Here is a 23,270-nt window from a genome sequence, read left to right on the forward strand (position 1 = left end):
CCTTCTCTCAGGGCCCGTCTATAATAGCAAAACTGTTATCAGGCCTCCCATCCCCCAATCAGAGCAGGTTAACCCCTTTTCCTGCCAACCTCTGGATGGGGTTTATATTCCCTCCCAGTAATGGGGCCATAGAATGTTTCATTGAACTCCCCTAAAATCTTCTCCATTTTCAAATCACCAGTGTCAGTGGTTGATCTGTAATCCACAATCAGAGCATGATGAGTAGAGCTGGTCAAAGAATGGAATTTCTGTTCTGTGGGAAATTCCAAGATTTTCTTTCACTCTACATTGGAACAAACCCAAAACTTTTTGAATTTTTTTATAACCACTCCTAGGAAGTGAAAGCAAGCAAACACACCCACTGCAAAAAGACAACAGCCTGGTGACTAGAGCATACATGTGGAAGACCTAGGTTCAAGTCCCCATTCTGAATTAGACAGAATAGGGACTTGGACCTCAGTCTGCTATATCCCAGGTGAATGCCCAAACACCAGGCTACTGGCTATTCTGGGAAGGGTATCCTCCCTCTGTCTTTCTCTCTTTAAATGCCATTCTGGCCTTGAGAAATCTTCCTGGCCAAAGCTCCATCATAATAGATATATTTCTGAAAGACATTTTGGTTTTGATGAATCTGCTTGTTCTGATGAAAAACTGTTTAGTTGGAAAACTCCCAACCAATTCTAATGATGAGTCCCTGTGACCATTAAGCATGCTATGGCACTCCTTTGAACTCACCCTGGTTCTGAATGAGATTTGAAGCATGGTGATTGCATTTACTGAGAGTTCCTGCAATGCCCATTAAATCCCAAAGTGAGTCTAAAGAGCAAATGTTAAACTACCAACCTCCCAAAAAGAAATTAACTTCAGCTCCCATTTTTCTCACCAGAACATTCCGTCTTGCTTAAAGATTTCATCAGTTAAGAACCAGACTCCAGTTTTCAGTCTATGTGTAGATGAGAAACAGAAAAGAGCACTCACATCAGCCAATCCCTATTAGCCGCCAGTATCCTGGCCTGGGCAGCCAACCAGTCTCTGGAAGCCATGAGTGTCTTGAACCAGGCCATCAGCTGCTAAGCAACAGAAACCAGTTGATAGGAAACATCAACCACATTAAAACTCCAGAACTGTGGGAGGGGAAGAGGATGCAGTCAGAATGGGTGCAACAGAATGACTGCTTTGCTATCACAGCATGTTTTCTCAGTTGGTGGGTTACTCTTGCATGAGCTGAAAGAACATTAGAATGTTTAACTATTTCAATTTGATTTAGTTACTCTTAGCCATTTCCTTCCTATTGCTTCAGCTTGTAGCCTTTTGAAAAGTGAATCATGTTTAAATGTTTAATGCTGTATAGTGACTGGGTCATGTTAGCACCTTTGTAAGGGTTTATTCCATCACAGTTAACACAAGAGTATCTTGTTTATTCTGCAGCCAATGCTGTTTCACCAAATGAACATAAAACTATATGATTTGCTTTGTGCAAGCAGTTTATAAGGAACTAACTCATTATGTATTTACATATCTAGAGACCTTAGAGAGGATTTATTTTCTGAGGTTATTTCTTTGAATTATGTTTCTCTTGTAGATTTCTAGATTTTACTTTGTATCATTTGTCAACATAACATTTGAATAAAATATCTATAAGGAAGCACTGCCTTTGTTTGTTTTTACATGTTCAAAATGTAAATCATATGGTACTCCTTAATAATCTCTGGTCAGTGCTAACATAAGAATGGTCCAATGTATGACATCACAGATTGTTCTAAGAGTTGATTAAGTGGTGGGGGCAGTTCTTAAAATGAATTGACATTCCAGAAATTGGCTTTACCAGTGTTTTATTTTCCTCTATGCTTTCCCATGGTCCTCAAACTCCATATATTGTGTTCCTTTGTGAGATCATGGAAGGCTGATCGCATCCTACGAATAAGAACTTCATATATATTCAGACATTAGCATGTATTTACATAAAGAAGATATGGCAGTGTACAAGGACAGCAAATTGTTGCAGAGAATCTGCCCAGCTATTGTGACCCTAGCATCTCCCAGCAGACTGATGCTGGGGTTAGGGAGCCCCCAGTTATTCCATTCCTGGCCTGTCCCAGCAGAAGGTGATGTGGAGAAAAGAGCAGGAGACTCAGAGCAACTCTATTTCCAGCTCTTGCAGCTACAGGTGCTGTAGGGCCCAGTGTTTTGAAGTGGATTTGCCATGGAAGCTATGGCTGAAAAAACATACTACAAGTTTCAAGTGAAATTTCCCCCATCTATATGTCTGTGTCTCTCTCCCCTCTCTGTCTCCTTTATCTCCCCTCCCTCTTTCTTCAATCCCTACAATATCTCTGTCTCTCACTCAGTTACACACACCCATGAGAATTTTGGGAGATTCTCCCATCCCTAACTAGAGATCATCAAGGCTCCACAGTTTTTTTTAGCTCATAACCAGTGTCCTCTGTGTGTCTAAGTTACCTCCTCAGGAGTCCCTATATAGAACTCTGATATATTTGTCCTTTCACCTCCCTTACATTCCAGATGACACACTGGGCAGAAATGAGGCAGTTCCCTTTGATCCCTGAAGTTTTAGTGACCAGGAATAGAAACAGAAAGAATAACATTTAATAAAATCATCCCACAGTCCCAAAGTCTGGTGAGAAAGTGAGAGGAATTCATGACTTCTAGGGCAAAGACAGACAATAATGATGTTTGTGTGTGTGTGTGAGAGAGAGAGAGAGAGACAGAGAATCACTCCCTTGGGAGTCAACTAAATTGAAAAGCATTTTCAGTGGCTTTTACTGACCAAGTGATGTTTAATTTTTAAGAGTTAATTTTCCAGTGCTAAATTTATCAGTGAACATGAATTAATATTCATTGTGCCCATAACTGAGAATTTCCATACTGTTTCACATTTAATTATAATGCTATTTTATAGCTGTTTCTGTAAGCGGGGAATAACATGTATTAAATAGTAATGATATCTGAATTTCTTTCTGGTCATAACTAGGGCTGTCGATTAATCACAGTTAACTCACACAATTAACTCAAAAAATTAATTGCGATTAAAAAAATTAATCGCGATTAATCGCAGTTTTAATTGCACTTTTAAACAACTGAATACCTATTGAAATTTATTAAATATTTTGGATGGTTTTCTACATTTTCATATCCATTGTATTCTGTTTTGTAATTGAAATCAAAGTGTATATTATTCTTTATTACAAATATTTGCACTGTAAAAATGATAAACAAAAGAAATAGTATTTTTCAATTCACCTCATACAAGTACTGTAGTGCAATTTCTTTGTCATGAAAGTGCAACTTACAAATGTAGATTTTTTTTTTGTTATATAACTGCACTCAAAAACAAAACAATGTAAAACTTCGGAGCCTACAAGTCCATTCAGTCCTACTTCTTGTTCAGCCAATCGCTAAGACAAACAAGTTTGTTTACATTTACAGGACATAATGCTGCCCTCTTCTTATTTACAATGTCACCAGTAAGAGAGAACAGGCATTTGCATGGCACTTTTGCAGCTGGCATTGCAAGGTATTTATGTGCCAGATATGCTAAACAATTGTATGGCCCTTCATGCTTCGGCCACCATTCCAGAGGACATGCTTCCATGCTGATGTTGCTCATTAAAAAAATAGTGCGTTAATTAAATTTGGGACTGAACTCTTTGGGGGAGAATTGTATGTCCCTGTAGCGGGGTGGTCACCCGCTCCTGCCCTGAAGGGCTTGAAATCAGCCCTTAAAGAGGGCTGCAGGGGTAAAAGCAGCCCTGGAGAGGGCTGCAGCTCTGAATGCTGGGCTGATTGGGGAAGCAGCCACAGCTGGGCCATGCCCCAATCAGGGCCCAGCTGGCCCTATAAAGGCTGGGAGCCAGGCGCAAGGACTCAGTCTCTCTCTGCATTCAGAGAGAGAAGGGCCTGGCTGCAGGGAGCTAGAGACAGAGTACCTGAGTGGAGTAGGGCTGGGGACAGGCTGGGGAGCTCCAGCCTGGAAAGCCCCAGGCTGCAGCCTAGCAGAAGGCCAAGGGGTACTGGGGATTGCAGAGGGCAGCCCAGGGGTAGGCCAAGGCAGCAGGTCCAAACCCAACCTTGCCAGTAATGAGTAGGCTGATACTGCAGTCCGCCCCAGGGTGTGGGGCTAGACGATGACTGGCAATAGCCTTATACTGAGGTGAGGTGGGAATAGTGGGTGGGGGTTCCCTGGGGAGGGGAGACCCTAAGACTGTGGGGTTACTGCCAGGGGGCAGCACCCCAGGTAAAAGGGCACCGGGGTCAAGGGAAGGTACACAGGGGGCCAAGTGGCAGTGGGACACCGGCCGGCAGAAGGTGCTCTGGGCTGGAAATCGAGATAATTCCTGGAAGTAACCAGCAGGAGGCACCGCAGGGGTGAGTCCAGTCCCTTACAGTCCCCTACTCTCTTTTACCTGCATTTTGCCATATATTTCAGATTATCACAGTCTCAGATGACTAACAGATTTATTTGGGCATAAGCTTTCGTGGGTAAAAAAACTTTTTTCTGTGCATCTGAAGAAGTTGGTTTTTTACCCACAAAAGTTTATGCACAAATAAATCTGTTAGTCTTTAAGGTGCCACTGGAGTCCTTGTTGTTTTTGTGGATACAGACTAACACGGTTACCCCATGATACTTGAGTCTCAGATGATGACCCAGCACATGTTCATTTTAAGAACACTTTCACTGTAGATTTCAGAAAACGCAAAGAAGGTACCAGTGTGAGATTTTTAACTGACCCCAGGTTTAAGAATCTGAAGTACCTTCCAAAATCTGAGAACTCTTAAAAGACCAACAACTCCGATGCAGAAATTACAGAACCCGAACCACCAAAAAAGAAAATCAACCTTCTGCTGGTAGGACCTAACTCAGGCCTGGTCTACACTACGACTTTAATTCGGATTTATCAGCTTTAATTCGAATTAACCCTGTAACCGTCCACACAACGACGCTATTTAATTCGATGTAAAGGGCCCTTTAAATCGATTTCTGTACTCCACCCCAACGAGCGGAGTAGTGCCAAAATCGATTTTAGCAATTCGAATTAGGGTTAGTGTGGCCGCAATTCGATGGTATTGGCCTCCGGGAGCTATCCCACAGTGCATCATTGTGACCGCTCTGGACAGCAATCTGAACTCGGATGCACTGGCCAGGTAGACAGGAAAAGCCCCGCGAACATTTGAACTTCATTTCCTGTTTGCCCAGCGTGGAGAGCACAGGTGACCACAGATACCTCATCAGCACAGGTAACCATGCAGGCTGATAATCGAAAAAGAGCACCAGCATGGACCGTGAGGGAGGTACTGGATCTGATCGCTGTATGGGGAGAGGATTCAGTGCTTGCAGAACTTCGTTCTAAAAGACGAAATGCAAAAACTTTTGAAAAAATCTCCAAGGGCATGATGGAGAGAGGCCACAATAGGGACTCTGAGCAGTGCCGCGTGAAAGTCAAGGAGCTCAGACAAGCCTATCAGAAAACAAAGGAGGCAAACGGTCGCTCCGGGTCAGAGCCGCGGACATGCCGCTACTACGCCGAGCTGCATGCAATTCTAGGGGGGGCTGCCACCACTACCCCACCTTTGTTCGTGGATTCTGGGTCGGGGATAGTCTCGACGCCTGAGGATTCTGCCGATGGGGTAGAGGAGGAGGAGGAGGATGAGCTTGCAGAGAGCACACAGCACTCCCTTCTCCCCAACAGCAAGGATCTTTTTCTCACCCTGACTGAAGTACCCTCCCAAGCCTCCCAAGCCAGTACCCAAGACTCTGACCCCATGGAAGGGACCTCAGGTGAGTTTACCTTTTAAAATATAAAACTTGTTTTAAAAGCAAACGGTTTTTAATGATTACTTTGCCTGACTTTGCATTTGCGGTCAGTTCAGCTACTGGAAAAGTCTGTAGCTACTGGAAAAGTCTGTTAACGTGTCTGGGGATGGAGCGGAAATCCTCCAGGGACATCTCAATGAAGCTCTCCTGGAGGTACTCCGAAAGCCTTGCCAGAAGGTTTCTGGGCAGTGCATCTTTATTCCCTCCTCCATGGTAGGACACTTGACCACGCCATGCTTGCAGCAAGTAATCTGGTATCATTGCCTGACAAAGCCTGGCAGCGTATGGTCCCGGTGTTTGCTGGCATTCAAGCAACATCCGTTCTTTATCTTGTTGTGTAATCAGGAGAGTGATATCACTCCTGGTAACCTGGTTGAAATATGGGAACTTAATTAAGGGGACAGAGGTGGCCGTTCCTACTGGGCTGTTTGCCTGTGGCGGAAAATAAATCCTTCCCTGCAGTTAGCCAAGCGCAGATGGGAAATTGGCCCTGAGTTTTTCGCGTTTGGCTAGCAGGGATCTTCCCTGTTACCAGCCACGCGGTGGGGGGAGGGTACCGTGATCATCCCAGAGAATTCATGGCGAGGGGGGGGGGCGGCGGCGGGGGGGGGTAGTTTGGTGTCTGCAGGGATCTTCCCTGATACCAGCCACTCGGTGGGGGGAGGGTACCGTGATCATCCCAGAGAATTCATGGCGAGGGGGGGGGGCGGCGGCGGTGGGGGGGTAGTTTGGTGCCTGCAGGGATCTTCCCTGTTACCAGCCACGCGGTGGGGGGGAGGGGTACAGCGATCATCCCAGAGAATTCATGGCGAGAGGGGGGGGGGGGTTAGTTTGTTTTCTGGTGCTGCTGAATGTTAACAGAAAAACCGCAGCACTCTACTTGCCTGAAGGGGCCCAGACAAGCCCCACCACACTGCCCCCCCCCCCCCCAACTGGCTGAGATTGGCCAGGCTTCTGCAGCACTCTACAAGCTATGCTTGGTATGTGGGAAAGGACGGCGCAGAAGCTTACCATGGCCGCATGCAATCCGAATTCTGTTGCCCAGACCTGTGATCTCTAGCAGCAAAGCCACAGGCACTCAGCATTAAGAGGCAAAATGCGACCTTGCACAGAAATCACATGTGCTATGTAATGTGAACAGTGTTGGTCACCGTGAAAGAGTATAAGCATTGTTCTGCAAAATGTAGCTTTTAAAACAATTCTCTCTTTTTTCCCCTCCCTACAGCAGCTGCAAATTCCTCAAGCCTCCCTCCTCCATCCCGAAGGTTATCACAGATAAGGCGTCGTAAGAAGAAGACGCGAGACGAGATGTTTTCTGAAATTATGCAATCCAGCAGGAGTGACAGAGCTCATTTGAATGAGTGGAAGGAAACAGTTTCAAAGTATAGGAAAGAAGTCAGTGAACGTGAGGAGAGGAGGGACCAACGTGAGGAGAGGAGGGACCAACGTGAGGAGAGGAGAGACGATCGAGATGAGAGATGGCGGCAGGAAGACCAGAGGATGAAGGATGCAACGCTGGGGCTGCTCCGGTGTCTGGTGGAGGTTCAGGAACGGCTGCTGGAAAACAGACTGCCGCTTCAGCCCCTGTTCCACCCTCCCCATGTTCCGTATCCTCCTCACCTAGACGTGTAAGAACGTGGGGGGGGGGAGGCTCCGTACACCTTCCCATTCCACCCCAGTAGACAGCCCAAGCAAAAGGCTGTCATTTTTTTAACCTTTTCTTTGTGGCTTTTTCCTTCCCAGCAATCCTCCTCCCAAATACCACCCGGGTTCCCTCCCTCTTTTTCTAATCTATTAATAAAGAATAAATGATTTTTAAATGATAGTGACTTTATTTGGTTTGAAAGAAAGCTGGGGGAAGGGGCAAGGTGGGTTCCTTACAGAAAATCAGTCAGTAAAGGGGGAGGGTTTTCATGAAGGAGAAACAAACAGATATTTCACACGGTAGCCTGGCCAGCCATGAAACTGGTTTTCAAAGCTTCTCTGATGCACAGCGCTTCATGGTGTGATCTTCTAATCGCCCTGGTGTCTGGCTGCGCGTAATCAGCAGCCAGGCGATTTGCCTCAGCCTCCCACCCCGCCATAAAGGTCTCCCCCTTACTTTCACAGAGATTGTGGAGCACACAGCAAGCAGAAATAACAATGGGGAGATTTCTTTGGCTGAGGTCAGAGCGAGTCAATAATGAACGCCAGCGACCTTTTAAACGGCCAAATGCACATTCTACCACCATTCTGCACTTGCTTAGCCTGTAGTTAAACAGCTCCTGACTCCTGTCCAGGCTGCCTGTGTATGGCTTCATAAGCCATGGCATTAAGGGGTAGGCTGGGTCCCCAAGAATAACTATGGGCATTTCAACATCCCCAACGGTTATTTTCTGGTCCGGAAAGTAAGTCCCTTGCTGCAGCCCTTTAAACAGAGTAGTGTTCCTGAAGACGCGAGCGTCATGAACCCTTCCCACCCAGCCCGCGTTGATGTTGGTGAAACGTCCCTTGTGATCCACAAGTGCTTGCAGCACCATTGAAAAGTACCCCTTGCGGTTTATGTACTCGGTGGCTTGGTGCTCCGGTGCCAAGATAGGGATATGGGTTCCGTCTATTGCCCCACCACAGTTAGGGAATCCCATTGCAGCAAAACCATCCACTATAGCCTGCACATTTCCCAGAGTCACTAACTTTCGTAGCAGCACCTGAGTGATTGCTTTGGCTACTTGCATCACAGCAGCCCCCACAGTAGATTTGCCCACTCCAAATTGATTCCCGACTGACCGGTAGCTGTCTGGCGTTGCAAGCTTCCACAGGGCTATCGCCACGCGCTTCTCAACTGTGAGGGCTGCTCTCATCTTGGTATTCTGGCGTTTCAGGGCAGGGGACAGCAAGTCACAAAGTTCCATGAAAGTGCCCTTACGCATGCGAAAGTTCCGCAGCCACTGGGAATCGTCCCAGACCTGCAACACTATGCGGTCCCACCAGTCTGTGCTTGTTTCCCTTGCCCAGAATCGGCGTTCCATGGATAGAATCTGTCCCATTAACAACATGATCTCCAAAGCACCGGGGCCTGTGGTTTCACTGAATTCTGTGTCCGTGTCCGTGTCCATGTCCTCATCATGCTTGTCGCTGCGCTGCCGCCGCCGCTGCCTCCTCTCCTCATTTTTCTGGTCCTGGCTGAGCATAAACTCCACGAGAACGCGCGAGGTGTTTACAATATTCATGAGTGCTGTCTTGACCTCAGCGGGCTCCATGCTTGCCGTGGTATGGAGTCTGCAGTGTTCACCCACCCAGGAAAAAAGGCGCGAAAATGGTTGTCTGCCGTCCGTTGCTTTCATGCAGGGAGGGAGGGAGGGAGGAAGTGAGGCTGTACCCAGAACCACCTGCGACGATGTTTTTTGTCCCATCAGGCACTGGGATCTTAACCCACAATCCCAATGGGCGCGGGAGACTGCGGGAACTATGGGATAGCTATGGAATTGCTACCCACAGTGCAACGGTGCAGAAATCGACGCTAGCCCCGGTACTTGGACGCACACCACCGAATTACTGTGCTAGTGTGGCCGCACTCATTTCGACTTTATACAACCTGTTTCTCAAATCCGAATTATCTAAATTCGGATTAATCCCTTAGTGTAGACATACCCTCAGATGATGAAAATGAACATGCGTTGGTCTGCACTGCTTTGTACTGTTATTGAGCAGAACCCATCATCAGCATGGATGCATGTCCACTGAAATGGTGGTTGAAGCATGAAGGGACATATGAATCTCTAGCACATAAATATCTTGTAACGCCGGCTACAACAGGGCCAGGCGAACACCTGTTCTCACTTTCAGGTGACCCTATAAACAAAAAACGGGCAGCATTATCTCCTGCAAATGTAAAGAAACTTGTTTGTCTTAGCGACTGGCTGAATAAGAAGTAGGACTGAGTAGACTAGCAGGCTCTAAAATTTTACACTGTTTTATTTTTGAATGCAGGGTTTTTTCCACATACTTCTACATTTAAGTTCAACTTTCATGATAAAGAGATTGCACTACAGTACTTGTATTAGGTGAATTGAAAAATACTATTTATTTTGTTTTTTTACAGTGAAAATACTTGTAATCAAAAATAAATATCAAATGAGAACGGTACACTTTGTATTCTGTGTTGTAATTGAAATCAATATATTTGAAAATGTAGAAAACATCCAAAATATTTAAATAAATGGTATTCTGTTGTTTAACTGTGTGATTAATCGCAACTAATTTTTTTAATCGCTTGACAGCCCTAATATGGACTTGGATGTGCTGGTGTAAACAGGGCCAGCTCCAGGGGTTTTGCTGCCCCAAGCAGCCCTAAAAAAAAAAAAAGCCGCCATCGCAATCTGCGGTACTTCAGCGGCAATTCGGCGGGAGGTCCTTCACTCCGAGCAGGAGTGAGGGACCCTCTCCCGAATTGCCGCCGAATAGCTGGACGTGCCACCCCTCTCCGGAGTGGCCGCCCCAAGCACCTGCTTGCTAAGCTGGTGCCTGGAGCCGGCCCTGGGCGTGAACATTCTGGCTCTGGCAGAATTTTAGCAAGTGGGAATGTATGGGGACTGTTGGCCCCTTACTGAAACTCAGTGGGGTTTTTTGATTGACCTTCTCCCAGTACCAAAACAAAGGGAAAGGGCCAATGCGAAATCAAGTTCCTGAGACTGACAGTCCCCAGGGCCAATGGAGAGAGGCCAGTGCTCCAGAGCAGCCTGATTGACAGGGCAGGTAGGCCAATGAGGGGATCAGGAGCCCAGGGCCCTATCGTCAGTGTGAGCTGGGAGCAGCAGCCAGAACCGGGGGGGCGGGAGAAGCAGGAACCCGAAGGCAGATCTGGGCTGGAACCGGGCAGCAGCAGCCGGAACCAGCTGGGGAGCAGGTGCTGGAGCAGCCCAGCCCTGCTCAGCCAGGCTGACCTGAGCCCCAGCTGAGTGGTTACAGCAGGGGGAGCTGCAGGCCCAGAGCTGGAGAGCGGACGCCTGCTGTGCCCCAAGTGACACCGGAGCCGGGTGCGGTGAGCGGCTGGGGGGAGCGAGGGGGACCCTGGGCAGAGAGCCCAGCGCAGGGAGCCATCGCCAGACAGGAGGCCTTGCAGGCCAGACTTGGAGGGAGATTGTGACCCCGATGGGGGGGGGCTGACGCTGAGTAGGGTCCTGTTCCCTATAGCTTGAGGGCGTGTGGCCACCGCCAGAGCAGGTGTCTGACCCGTGGTATCACCGCAGGGCAGCCAGGGCCAGGGAAGGAAGTCTGGGAGGCATGAGGAACAGACTGTGAACTTTTCAGAGACGCTGGTTGTGGTGTCCCCGTGCTACAGAGCGGGGTAATATGCTTTCCTTTAACCCTTCCCATTTTTTTCCTTATTATTTGACAATTGCTGTTTTATAAATTGTATTTGCTTTGAGCCGTGGGCGGCGCCTTCCCTGGAGCTGCCGTTGACCCGCCGCTGGACACCTTCCCCGAGATCCCCACCACCTCCTCCACTCCACCCCCACCCCCGAGGTCCCCACTGCTCGCCATGGCCCTCCTCCTTGGGATGGGGGAGTGAGGAGGGACGTGGAGAGCCAGCAGCCGGTGGACTGAGGAGGCTTGGCCGGGCACCGGGACTGGCGGTTTGGTGGCAGGGGGCGGGGTCTTCAGGTGTGGGAGGAGCTGGCGCTCAGGGGGCCAGCGGCTCGGCCCGGCCCAACTCTGGTCGGGGGAGGGAGAGGAGGTTGGCAGCTCGGCCTGGTGCTCGTGGGAAGGGGGGGAGCGGTGGGTTGGGGGGATCCGGTGGTGGTGACTCGGCCCAATGTGGCTTGGGCGGGCTGGGGCTCCTCCGGTCATGGGGGCCCCTCAGGGCTTCTCCTTTTATGGGTGTGTGTGTTTTTTCTGGGTTCTGGTGTGTGGGAGAGGGGGGCCTTGGACAGAAGGGGTGGGGGCAGTGGGCTAGCCTCCCCAAAGCGGGAGTGCACTCGCTGCCCATGCTTTGAACTATATGTAATGATCAGTGGGTCAGGGAAGTGTCTAGTGTGAAGAGATTAACCTGGAGTGAGGACACCCTCGACCCTGTCCTAAGTGACCATGACAAGACCGGGGGTCAAGCCTCCCAGGAATACCGGACACAGCTTCATTGGGGTTACGAGGACTCTGCCACACAGGAGAGTGGAAGGGGAGTCCTTGAAGTCAGGCAGGCCTCTGGGTAAGGGGAGGTGGAGCAAGGACTCAGATCCTTTCGCTCGTCCATTTCAGCGAGATGGTGTATAAGACAGGAAAGTTTCTCACTGTGGGAGCACTCCCCCGCTTACACATGTACATCAGTCTCTCTCTCTGAGGCTTCTGAACTTAATTGGAAGTTTTCCATTTGGGAAGATCTTGAGCGCTGCAATGCAGCCTAGGGGACGACACCTCTCACGATGCCTTGGGGAAGGGGGGAGAGAGAGAGCGAGCGAGCCAGAGCCTTCCACTTTCAGGGAATACAAAGAGAGCATGCGATGGGCTCCATTTTGGAGAGGAGCTGAGATTGCTTGATGGCGCTCTGTCCAAACCTCAAGCTGCCATTAGAAAGCCAGAAGCTGCTGCTGAGAGCCTGCTGGGGCTTTGATGAAGCAAGGAGCCTCAGAGGCTGTTGTGGGCTTCCTTGGAGCCCAGGCAGAGACTCACTGTTGTTGTGCCCAGAGCTGGCTTAGGTGGGGCCTGTAGTGAAGGTGTACCGATGCTGGTTCTGGCGGGTCCCAACTGAGAGAGTCAATTCAGGACAAATTGCTTAAAGCAGGGCAGTTACAGCCCAAGGCTGGGGTTTCTATGCACACCAAGGCAAACCAAACCAGCCAAACAGAGAAGACTTTGGTTTTACCCCACTCGCTAACCATAAGTCACACAAGCAATTCCCTTAGACACTCCAGTTTCCCAGTATCACCACCAGTGCCAGTCATTATGGGGACAAATAGTTATGAAAACCAATACCCCAGGAAAAGAAAAGAGGTTCCCTCGATCCCAAAGGACCAAGCCCCAGACCCAGGTCAATATACAAATCCGATCTTACCCACAAATGACGCTGTTGCCAACCCTTTAGAATCTAAAGTCTAAAGGTTTATTCATAAAAGGAAAAAGATATAGATGAGAGCTAGAATTGGTTAAATGGAATCAATTACATACAGTAATGGCAAAGTTCTTGGTTCAGGCTTGTAGCAATGATGGAATAAGCTGCAGGTTCAAATCAAGTCTCTGGAGTACATCCCCAGCTGGGATGGGTCATCAGTCCTTTGTGTAGAGCAGGGGTCTCGAACATGCAGCCCGTGGGGCTATTTCCTGCGGCCCACCAAGCGGCCCGTGCCTGCCCCGCCTGGCCTACCTCCAGGCCAGGGGTGGGCAAACTACAGCCACAGGATTGCCCCCTTCGAGTCCCGCACCGCTCCATGAAGTGGCTGGCATCACGTCCCTGCGGCTGGGGAGGGGTGGGGGGGTGAGAGGCAGAGGACTCCCTCCGTGTGTTGCTCTGGCTTCCAGGCAGGCACCGCCCCCCCACCCCCGCACCTCCCATTGGCCAGGAACAGGGAACCGCGGCCAATGGGAGCTTCAGGGGAGGTACCTGGAGGAGCGGCAAGCAGCGTGCAGAGCCCCGTGTCCCCCTCCCCCAGGGGCTGCAAGGACATGGTTCCAGCTACTTCCCGGAGCGGGGTGGAGCCGGCAGCTTGCCCTGGCCCCGGTGTGTGCCACTGCCACCCTGGAGCCCGAAGCCCTCCTGCACCCCTCTCCCCAACTCCCTGCCCTGAGTCCCCTGCCTGCACCTCAACCCCCTGACCTGAGCCCCCTGCCTGCACCCCAACTCCCTGCCCTGAGCCCCCTGCCTGCACCTCAACCCCCTGACCTGAGCCCCCTGCCTGCACCCCAACCCCCTGCCCTGAGCCCCCTGCTGCATCCCACACCCCTTCTGCACCCCAACCCCCTGCCCTGAGCCCCCTGCCTGCACCCCAACCCCCTGCTGCACCCCAACTCCCTGCCCTGAGCCCCCTGCCTGTACCTCAACCCCCTGCCCTGAGCTCCCTGCTGCATCCACACCCCTCCTGCACCCCAACCCCCTGCTGCATCCCACACCCCTTCTGCACCCCAACTCCCTGCCCTGAGCCCCCTGCCTGAATCTCAACCCCCTGCTGCACCCCAACCCTGTGCCCTGAGCCCCCTGCCACATCTCACACCCCTCCTGAACCCCAACTCCCTGCCTTGAGCCCCCTACTGCACCCCGCACCTCAACCCCCTGCCCTGAGCCCACTGCATGCACCCAACCCCCTGCTGCACCCCAACTCCCTGCCCTGAGTCCCCTGCCTGCACCCCAACCCCCGTGACCTGAGCCCCCTGCTGCATCCCACACCCCTTCTGTACCCCAATCCCCTGCCCTGAGCCTCCTGCCTGCACCCAACCCCCTGCCCTGAACCCCCTGCCTGAACTTCAACCCCCTGCTGCACCCCAACTCCCTGCCCTGAGCCCCCTACTGCACCCCACACCCCAACCTCCTGCCTTGAACCCCCTGCTGCATCCCACACCCCTTCTGTACCCTGAGCCCCCGCCTGCACCCCAACTCCCTGCTGCACCGCAACTCCCTGCCCTGAGCCCCTGCCACACCCCTCATGCACCCTCTGGGGGGAGGGAAGGGGAGGAATTGGGGTGGGGACTTCAGGGAAGGGGTTGGAATGGGGGCAGGAAAGGGGTGGGAAGAGGCGGGGCCTCATGGAAGGGCTGGAGTGGGGGCAGGGCCAGGGGTAGTGAGGGGTGTGTGTGTCGGTGATGTGGCCCTCGGGCCAATGAACTAGCCCTCATGTGGCCCTCGTGGTCATTTGAGTTTGAGACCCCTGTGTAGAGTTTCTGTTTGTAGCAAAGTCCCTCCAGAGGTAAGAAGCAGGATTGAAGACAAGATGGAGTAGCTGCAGCAGCTTTTTATAGTCTCTTGCCATGTGGTCTCAGCTTTCTTTGTCCCAAAGACAAGCTATCCAGCACATGGCATGGAAAAACCTCAGAGTTCTGTCCATAGGCATCTCCCTGCATACCTTGTTGAGTCAAAAGGTGTATTTGCCTTCTCTCAATGGGTCAATTGTATAGCTGATGGTCCTTAATGGGCCATCAAGCAGGCTAGGCACAGCTGACAACAACTTGTCTGGGGTGTCACCCAGAAGCATAGCAAAAGTTTGAAATACAGACAGTATAGAGCCAATATTCATAACTTCAGCTACAAAATTGATACACACATATAGATAGCATAATCATAAACGGCAAACCATAACCTCTCCATAGACCCCTTACACGACAATCTTTATACAATATTTGCTGTAAATATATAACAGTGGTCACAACAGTGATCTAAATTACAGATTATGTCAATAACGTCACAGAAGGCAGTGCGAGTAACCACCACCCTCATTTGGGAAGGTGCAAGGGGCAGGGGGTAGCAAAGAGACTTCAAGGGGTTGTCCTGAGAAGAGGTGGAGTGGTGTTGTCATCTAACAGAACCCAGAGTTGCTGACGTCTGGTTAAAACAACTCGTCTTCAGAGGAGTTGTGCAGCTTGGAATGATGCCACATTAGAATGACTCTGCCTCTTGTTGCCTTGGCTGGTCAGACTTAGTGGAGCAACAGAGTGCTGTCCTCAGCTTCATGACCTTCAAGTGCACCCACGCCAGCATTTACAACTCTGAAATCCAGAGGTCCAGGGTGGAGTAAATGGTGGCAGTGTAAATGCAAGTTAGATACCTTTCATTTACTGCTGTAAAGTATTTGTTAATTGATTTATCGAACTGCCCCCTGCTGATTTAAATTAGTTGTGACATTTAATCGCAGTCTGTTATAGCATGTTTCCTTAAAACGTTAAGTAAAGCTGTGTTAACTCTAATCTAAGTGCATATTGGGTGTATATTGTTTATAATTGGTATTTCTGAGTTAGACCCAATGCACAGATTAGCTCAGGTTTATTCCTGGAGGCTCCCAAGGCACGTCATTGTGTGTACAGGGCCCAGCCAGGTGGAGGCACAGCCAATTTTAGTCTCCTTTACAAGTAAAAGGACTGCAGCGGAGGGGTAGGTAGAGGATTCCCTCCTATCCAATATCACCATTGGGATACTTCTTTACTGTCAACAGCATCGGGTGCTCGGGCATACAGGCAAGTGTTGCCAGCTACCGACTAACCCAGGGAGGAAAGCGGGGGGGAGGGAGGAAGAAGGAGGGAAGGAGGTTTACACAAGTAATGCAGTTTACATCTGCTCTACTTTTGTTTCTGCTTCTGCCAATGGGAGTGCAGGTGGGGTGGGGTCAGCTGGGTCCGGTGGCCAATGGCAGGACAGAGAGTAGATTTGAAGTGCTGCAGGGTTGGGTGGAGGTACAGGCATAGGCACAGAGCCCAGGCAGTGTTTGGTGAAGGCAGGGGAGGAATAGAGCCGAGGCAGGATGCTCTCTAAAATTAACTAGAAACTGTTGGTCAGCATGCTGGGTTCTCTAATCTCTAATGTTTCTGTTATCAGGAATAGAAAGTGAAAGGGAGAAACACACACCAGTAAAACAGGACACAGCCTGGGAGGCTGTAGTGAAAGCCATGGCCACTGGCTGGAACAGAGGTAAAGTTGCGGAGAGAGAGAGAGAGAGAGTGTGTGTATAAATATATACATATATGCTTGTGTGTCTATATCCATACAGTATAAGTGTGCATTTATCTGTGTTAAAGCCTATTTGAATATATGGGCATATATATATATGTGCATCTGTATGGCTGTTGTGAATCTATGTATATAATATATAGTAGATGCCTCCAGTCTGTTTATCGCTGTGAGTTTATTTATACCCCAACTGTATTTTAGTTACTAACTTTTTAATAAAGATAAAGTAAGTGACAATAAAATGGTTTTCTTGCTTAAATCCCAAAAGAGTGCTTCTTACAAAAACAAAAGGTGAGAGAATACAGCAGAGCTGAGGCAGTCTAGGTTACAAATTACAAGAGGTACATGTACAAAGTTATAGAAAATATATATATTTTTTAATTAGTTCATCCCATTGGACCCATCTTCCCTCAAACAGCTCAGATTTGTGTGTGTGTCTATATCTGTGTGTCTGTCTGTAGGGGCTTATCTACGATAGAAAACTTGCACCCATATTCTTTCTAGGTATGTGCATGTGTTCTTTCTGGGCCTGATCCAAAGTGCATTGAAGTCAAGGGGAGTCTTTTCAATGATTTCTATGGGCTTTGGATCAGGGCAGAGCTGAGTATGTGTCTGTGCATGTCTGGACATGTTTTGACTATCCCTGCATGCTTGTGTGTGGGCTCCCAGATTGAGTTGAAAATGGTAGAATCATGGAAATGGCAGACAAAGTGCTGATGAAGGAATTTTAAAGATACAGACTCTTTGTTACGACTAACTCCTGGTGCTGAGGAGAAAATGAGAAGTTTACAAGTGTCCCGTGCAGTTTGCCCTCAGTGTTCCCATGGCATGTCAATCCTTTTTTGTCTCATTGAGACTCTCAATACAAATAACAAAGGAATGGTTATTCTGTTCCAAAACAGAACCAACCTGAGCATGTCACCTGAGAAATCTCTATTTAAAAAACACTATTAATTTTATTTTCAAACTTATTATTGGCAGCATCCACATTTTAAAATAAAGGTTTAAAAAAGAAGAAAGGAAAGAACAGATATTTGGGCATCGGTGGGATCATACAGTTATAAATGACATTTTGAGGGCCTGAGTCCCGTTGATTTCAATGTCCTAGATATTATTATTAATGTTATTTTATTATTTATTAATAATTATGATTTTTCACTGTTCCATAGCAAGTAATGGGCAGTCTCCCTTCCCTACTCATGATTAAATTAATGGCCATATTGGGGGCCAGAACGATCCCTTATCCACCTCCACTATCCTCAGGATACTGCACATTAGCAGGGAATTGCTTTCCTCAGGAGTACTGATTAGAAATTGTCCATTGAGAACGAACAATTGTAGGCTACATGGGCCCAGAGAGGATGCATTGGGAGGCCTCCCTTTTTCTGTCTTCCCCCATGTTTCTCTCTGTACAGCAGGTGACTCTTTTGTCTTCCCCCCAGGTCATGTATCCAGAGACATCACGCAAGGGTGAGAATGAAAGCACCATACCCACGTCCTTCACAAGGTTTACAGAGAAAGTGGGAGCTGGGAAGATTCAGATCTCACTCCCCTCTCATCAGTGTGACACTAGATTTAACTCTCCTTCTTCCCTGCCTCTCTCTCTTTTCTTCCATCACTATCTCTGAGTCTCCTATCCTTCTGTGAGTTCCCTTTTCATTTATCTGTGCCTCCTTCCCATCCCTCTCATTTTTAACTTGCTGTGACTGGCAAGGTCTTAGCGATAAAGCTGCAATCAGTGACTCCTTGGGATCTCTCTCATGTTTCAGGTGGAAGATATGCCAGGAGGATTTTGTGGAGAATTATGACCCAAGTGTCCTTCCAAGTGTGACTTACCTTCTCTATGAAATCACGTGGAACTCTCGCAGAAGGCCCTGGCAAAGATGGATCTGTAGTGCTGGCGGTGAGCATGCTGAAACGTACTTCCTGGAAGATGTCTATAGAAAGCTAAGATCTAATCCTTTTGTCCACTGCTCCATCACCTGTTACATATCCTGGAGCCCCTGTGGGTACTGCTGCCAGGAGATCATAGATTTTCTGGAGAAAATGCCTAATTTGAGTCTAGTCATTTATGTATCACGGCTCTACTGGCACCAAGTCGAAAACAATCGTAACGGTCTGTGGAACCTGGAGAATATCGGAGTGTCCATCCAAGTCATGGATCTCCCAGGTAATGACTAAACCTCCCAGGTAATGACTCATAGGGTTACAGGGTCTGGATGGTTCAGAGGGGATTAGTGATGGGACTGGGGGCATTTTGCCTTTAGGTCACTGGTTCCAATTCATCCCTGGTCAATGACCAGCTGAAGTTGTATATTAATTATGGAACCTCTCACTGCTGAGTCAGCAATTCCAATCTGTCTCAAGTCTTGGGAGGATTGTGCAATGGGATGCAGAGCTTTGCCTCTTTAGGTCTGTGACTGAAAGACACTATCTGACAGCCATTTTGTGGCTTATGTGAAATGAGCTGGTGGTTGCAGGCAAATTCCTAACAGGGCAGGTGACGATCACTAAAACCTCCATCCTTGCTGGCACTTACTGATCCCCTTGTCTCAGCACAGAGGCTGAGGCATGAATGAGCTGTAAAAAGTGAAAGCCCTTTTACTGCTAGAGGTGGGAACTCAGAACTGAGGCAGTGTACGTTGGTGAGCCCATGTGCATGGGTGAAGCTGGTTTGGTTGCCACTGTCTCTAATGTTCCATTCAGAGAATAAACAAAGAACACCAGCCTCCTTCATGGTGCAGTCAGTCTGGCACATTTCCACATTGTCAATTTCACCTGAGAACATATCATTATATTTAAATGTAGGGGCATGTGTTTGAAGCTGTTTTTAATCCAGCCCCAGTGTAAAATCGACTCATGCACTGATGCTGTGCTGTTGCTGCTAATTATGAAGAAATAGATGATATTTTACTTTCCTGTCAATTCATAAATGACCTGTCCCAGGTGAATAAGTGAGGGAAATATTGGAAGGTCGGTTTAATGAGGCCTCCCCTGGACAGAATGATGGAAAAGGCTAGGAGAACATGAGTTCCAAATGCTAGTGTATCCTTGGCTTCCGTCAGCTGGTTCTTCCTCAGGGTGATGTGTCTCCATGTCAGAAGCCCAATGCATGACCTTGCTCCCTTGAGCCTGACTGATCTCTGAGTGGGCTGAGTCCACTGATGTCTCCTTCAGCTCATAAGTGAATACTTCCATTTCCCCAGATTATAGCTACTGTTGGAGAACATTTGTCTATGATGAGGACAAGGATGAAGATGATTATTGGCCCAGTCACTTTGCTCCATGGATAATGCTATATTCTCTTGAACTCCAGTCCATCCTTCAGGTCAGTGGAACGTTAGGGAGGGGGAAAGTGCATCCAGAAATGATCCACAGTCACATGCAGAACCCATTTTCTGAACTGGACATTTCCTTGGCCTCCTTCGAAATCTCCCTGGTTCTGTGAGAGTTTTTCCTGCAGCTGAGTTATAACACATGGTGATTCCCAGATGAGCTCATGGGGATGCTAAAAAGACAGGAAAAGGTTCTTCACATCTTTTGTGGTGCTTAAACACCTCTGTGGTTTGCTTTATTGCAAAGCAGTATAAATGTAAAAAGGGTCCTGTCCTTTTAAGAGACAAACACAACAGGGTTTTCCTCAGCCAACGTATAAAGCAAAGGTTTAGAGCAGGGTGGCCAACCTGAGCCTGAGAAGGAGCCAGAATTTACCAATGTACATTGCCAAAGAGCCACAGTAATACGTCAGCAGTCCCACATCCGCTCCCCAGCCCCCAGTGCCTCCTGCCTGCCCTCACCTATCAGTGCCTACTCCCCCCCCCCCCAGTGCAATCAGCTGTTTCACTGCATAGGAGGCTATGGGGGGAGGGGAGAGGAGCCAGGGCATGGCAGGCTTTGGGGAAGGGGTGGAGTGGGGGCAGGGCTTGGGGCAGAGCAGGGGGTTGAGCAGTGAGCACCCCCCTGCACATTGGAAAGTTAGCATCTATAGCTCCAGCCCCGGAATTAGTGCCTAGATAAGGAGCCGCATATTAACCTCTGAAGAGCCGCATGCGGCTTCGGAGCCACAGGTTGGCCACCCCTGGTCTAGAGCATGGCTAGGCAAGTTCCAGAGAGGGAAATCCCCCAGTTCTTCTCTCAGATCCCATCCTCGACCTAGAGACCTTTCTTCCTGACCCTCCCTTGCAGACTCGACTTCCAACTCTACACAGCACATCCTTCTCTCAGGGCCCGTCTATAATAGCAAAACTGTTGTCAGGCCTCCCATCCCCCAATCAGAGCAGGTTAACCCCTTTTCCTGCCAACCTCTGGATGGGGTTTATATTCCCTCCCAGTAATGGGGCCATAGAATGTTTCATTGAACTCCCCTAAAATCTCCTCCATTTCCAAATCACCAGTTGATCTGAAATCCACAATCAGAGCACGATGAGTAGAGCTGGTCAAAGAATGGAATTTCCCACAGAACAGAAATTCCAAGATTTTCTTTCATTCTACATTGGAACAAACCCAAGATCGTTTGAATTTTTTTGTAACCACTATCCGGAGGTGAAAGCAAGCAAGCACACCCACTGCAAAAAGACAACAGCCTGCTGACAAGAGCAGTGCTTCTCAAAGTCGGGCCGCCGCTTGTTCAGGGAAAGCTCCTGGCGGTCAGGGCCGGTTTGTTTACCTGCCGCGTCCTCAGGTTCAGCTGATCGCAGCTCCCACTGCCCGTGGTTTGCCATCCCAGGCCAATGGGGGCTGCGGGAAGTGGTGTGGGCCAAGGGATGTGCTGGCCGCCCTTCCCGCAGCCCCCATTGGCCTGGAGTGGTGAACCGAGGCCAGTGGGAGCCGCGATCGGCAGACTGGACCGCCGGGGGCTTTCCCTGAACAAGCGGTGGCCTGACTTTGAGAAGCACTGGACTCTGGAGCACACATGTGGAAGACCTAGGTTCAAGTCCCCATTCTGAATTAGACAGAGTAGGGACTTGGACCTCTGTCTGCTATTTCCCAGGTGAATGCCCGAACCACCAGGCTATTGGCTATTCTGGGAGGAGCATCCTCCCTCTGTCTTTCTCCCTTTAAATGCCATTCTGGCCTTGAGAAATCTTCCTGGCCAAAGCTCCATCATAATAGATATATTTCTGAAAGACATTTTGGTTTTGATGAATCTGCATGTTCTGATGAAAAACTGTTTAGTTGGAAAACTCCCAACCAGTTCTAATGATGAGTGCCTGTGACCATTAAGCATGCCATGGCACTCCTTTGAACTCACCCTGGTTCTGAATGAGATTTGAAGCATGGTGATTGCATTTACTGAGAGTTCCTGCAATGCCCATTAAATCCCAAAGTGAGTCTAAAGTGCAAATGTTAAATTGCCAACCTCCAGAAAAGAAATTAACTTCAGCTCCCATTTTTCTCACCAGAACATTCCCTCTTGCTTAAAGATTTCATCAGATGAGAATTATACTCCAGTTTTCAGCCTGTGTGTAGAAGATGAGGAACAGAAAAGAGCACTCACATCATACAATACCTATTAGCGCCAGTATCCTGGCCTGGGCAGCCAACTAGTCTCTGGAAGCCATGAGTGTCTTGAACCAGTCCATCAGCTGCTAAGCAACAGAAACCAGTTGATAGGAAACATCACCCACATTAAAACTCCACAATTTGGGGCGGGGAAGAGGATGCAGTCAGAATGGGTGCAACTCAGTGACTGCTTTGCTATCACAGCATGTTTTCTCAGTTGGTGGGTTACTCTTGCATGAGCTGATAGAACAATGGTTCTCAAACTTTTACACGGGTGACCCCTTTCACATAGCAAGCCTCTGAGTGTGACCCCCCCCTTATACATTAAAAACACTTGTTTATATATTTAACACCATTATAAATGCTGGAGGCAAAGTGGGGTTTGGGGTGGAGGCTGACAGCTCGCGATCCCCCCATGTAATAAACTCACGACCCCCTGAGGGGTCCCAACCCCCAGCTTGAGAACCGCTGTGATAGAACATTAGAATGTTTAATCATTTCAATTTGATTTAGTTACTATTAGCCATTTCCTTGCCATTAGTTCAGCTTGTAGCCTTTTGAAAAGTGAATCATGTTTAATGCTATACAGTGACTGGGTTGTGTTAGCACCTGTGACTCAGTTTACGGGTTTATTCCATCACAGTTAACACAAGAGTATCTTGCTTATTCTGCAGCCAATGCTCTTTCACCAAATGAACATAAAAGTATATGATTTGCTTTGTGTAAGCAGTTTATAAGGAACTAACTCATTATGTATTTACATATCTAGAGACCTTAGAGAGGATTTATTTTCTGAGGTTATTTCTTTGAATTATGTATCTCTTGTAGATTTCTAGATTTTACTTTGTGTCATTTGTCAACATAACATTTGAATAAAATATCTATAAGAAAGCACTGCCTTTGTTTGTTTTTTACATGTTCAAAATGTAAATCATATGGTACTCCTTAATAATCTCTGGTCAGTGCTAACATAAGAATGGTCCAATGTATGACATCACAGATTGTTCTAAGAGTTGATTAAGTGGTGGGGGCAGTTCTTAAAATGAATTGACATTCCAGAAATTGGCTTTACCAGTGTTTAATTTTCCTCTAGGCTTTCCCATGGTCCTCAAACTCCATATATTGTGTTCCTTTGTGAGATCATGGAAGGCTGATCGCATCCTACGAATAAGAACTTCATATATATTCAGACATTAGCATGTATTTACATAAAGAAGATATGGCAGTGTACAAGGACAGCAAATTGTTGCAGAGAATCTCCCCAGTTATTGTAACCCTAACATCTCCCAGCAGACTGATGCTGGGGTTAGGGAG

General features: G+C 48.4%; 2 protein-coding genes across 7 annotated transcripts in view; both read left to right on the forward strand.

Annotated features, from left to right (window-relative positions):
* LOC101938253 (C->U-editing enzyme APOBEC-1-like) overlaps nt 1-22,847 on the forward strand; it is a 41,109-nt gene extending 18,262 nt beyond the window's left edge. For 5 of the 6 annotated variants that reach the window (XM_065571609.1, XM_065571616.1, XM_065571602.1 and 2 more), the window contains one exon: nt 887-1,645. In XM_065571609.1, coding sequence (XP_065427681.1) covers nt 887-997 — 111 coding nt within the window. In that variant the 3' untranslated portion in view covers nt 998-1,645. Of the gene's footprint in view, nt 1-886; nt 1,646-17,896; nt 17,962-18,223; nt 18,625-19,660; nt 19,783-21,856 lie in introns of those variants that run through there. The other variant, XM_065571594.1, reaches the window with a different exon arrangement.
* LOC135976361 (SRRM2 protein homolog rsr-2-like) lies at nt 4,876-7,643 on the forward strand. Its single transcript, XM_065571583.1, has 2 exons — nt 4,876-5,797; nt 7,059-7,643. The coding sequence occupies exons 1-2, from the start codon at nt 5,263-5,265 to the stop codon at nt 7,463-7,465; spliced, it is 942 nt and encodes a 313-aa protein (XP_065427655.1). The 5' UTR covers nt 4,876-5,262; the 3' UTR covers nt 7,466-7,643.
* Nucleotides 22,848-23,270: the final 423 nt, after the last annotated feature.

The sequence above is a fragment of the Chrysemys picta genome, chromosome 1, assembly GCF_011386835.1.
Source record: "Chrysemys picta bellii isolate R12L10 chromosome 1, ASM1138683v2, whole genome shotgun sequence".
Taxonomy (NCBI): Eukaryota; Metazoa; Chordata; order Testudines; family Emydidae; genus Chrysemys; species Chrysemys picta.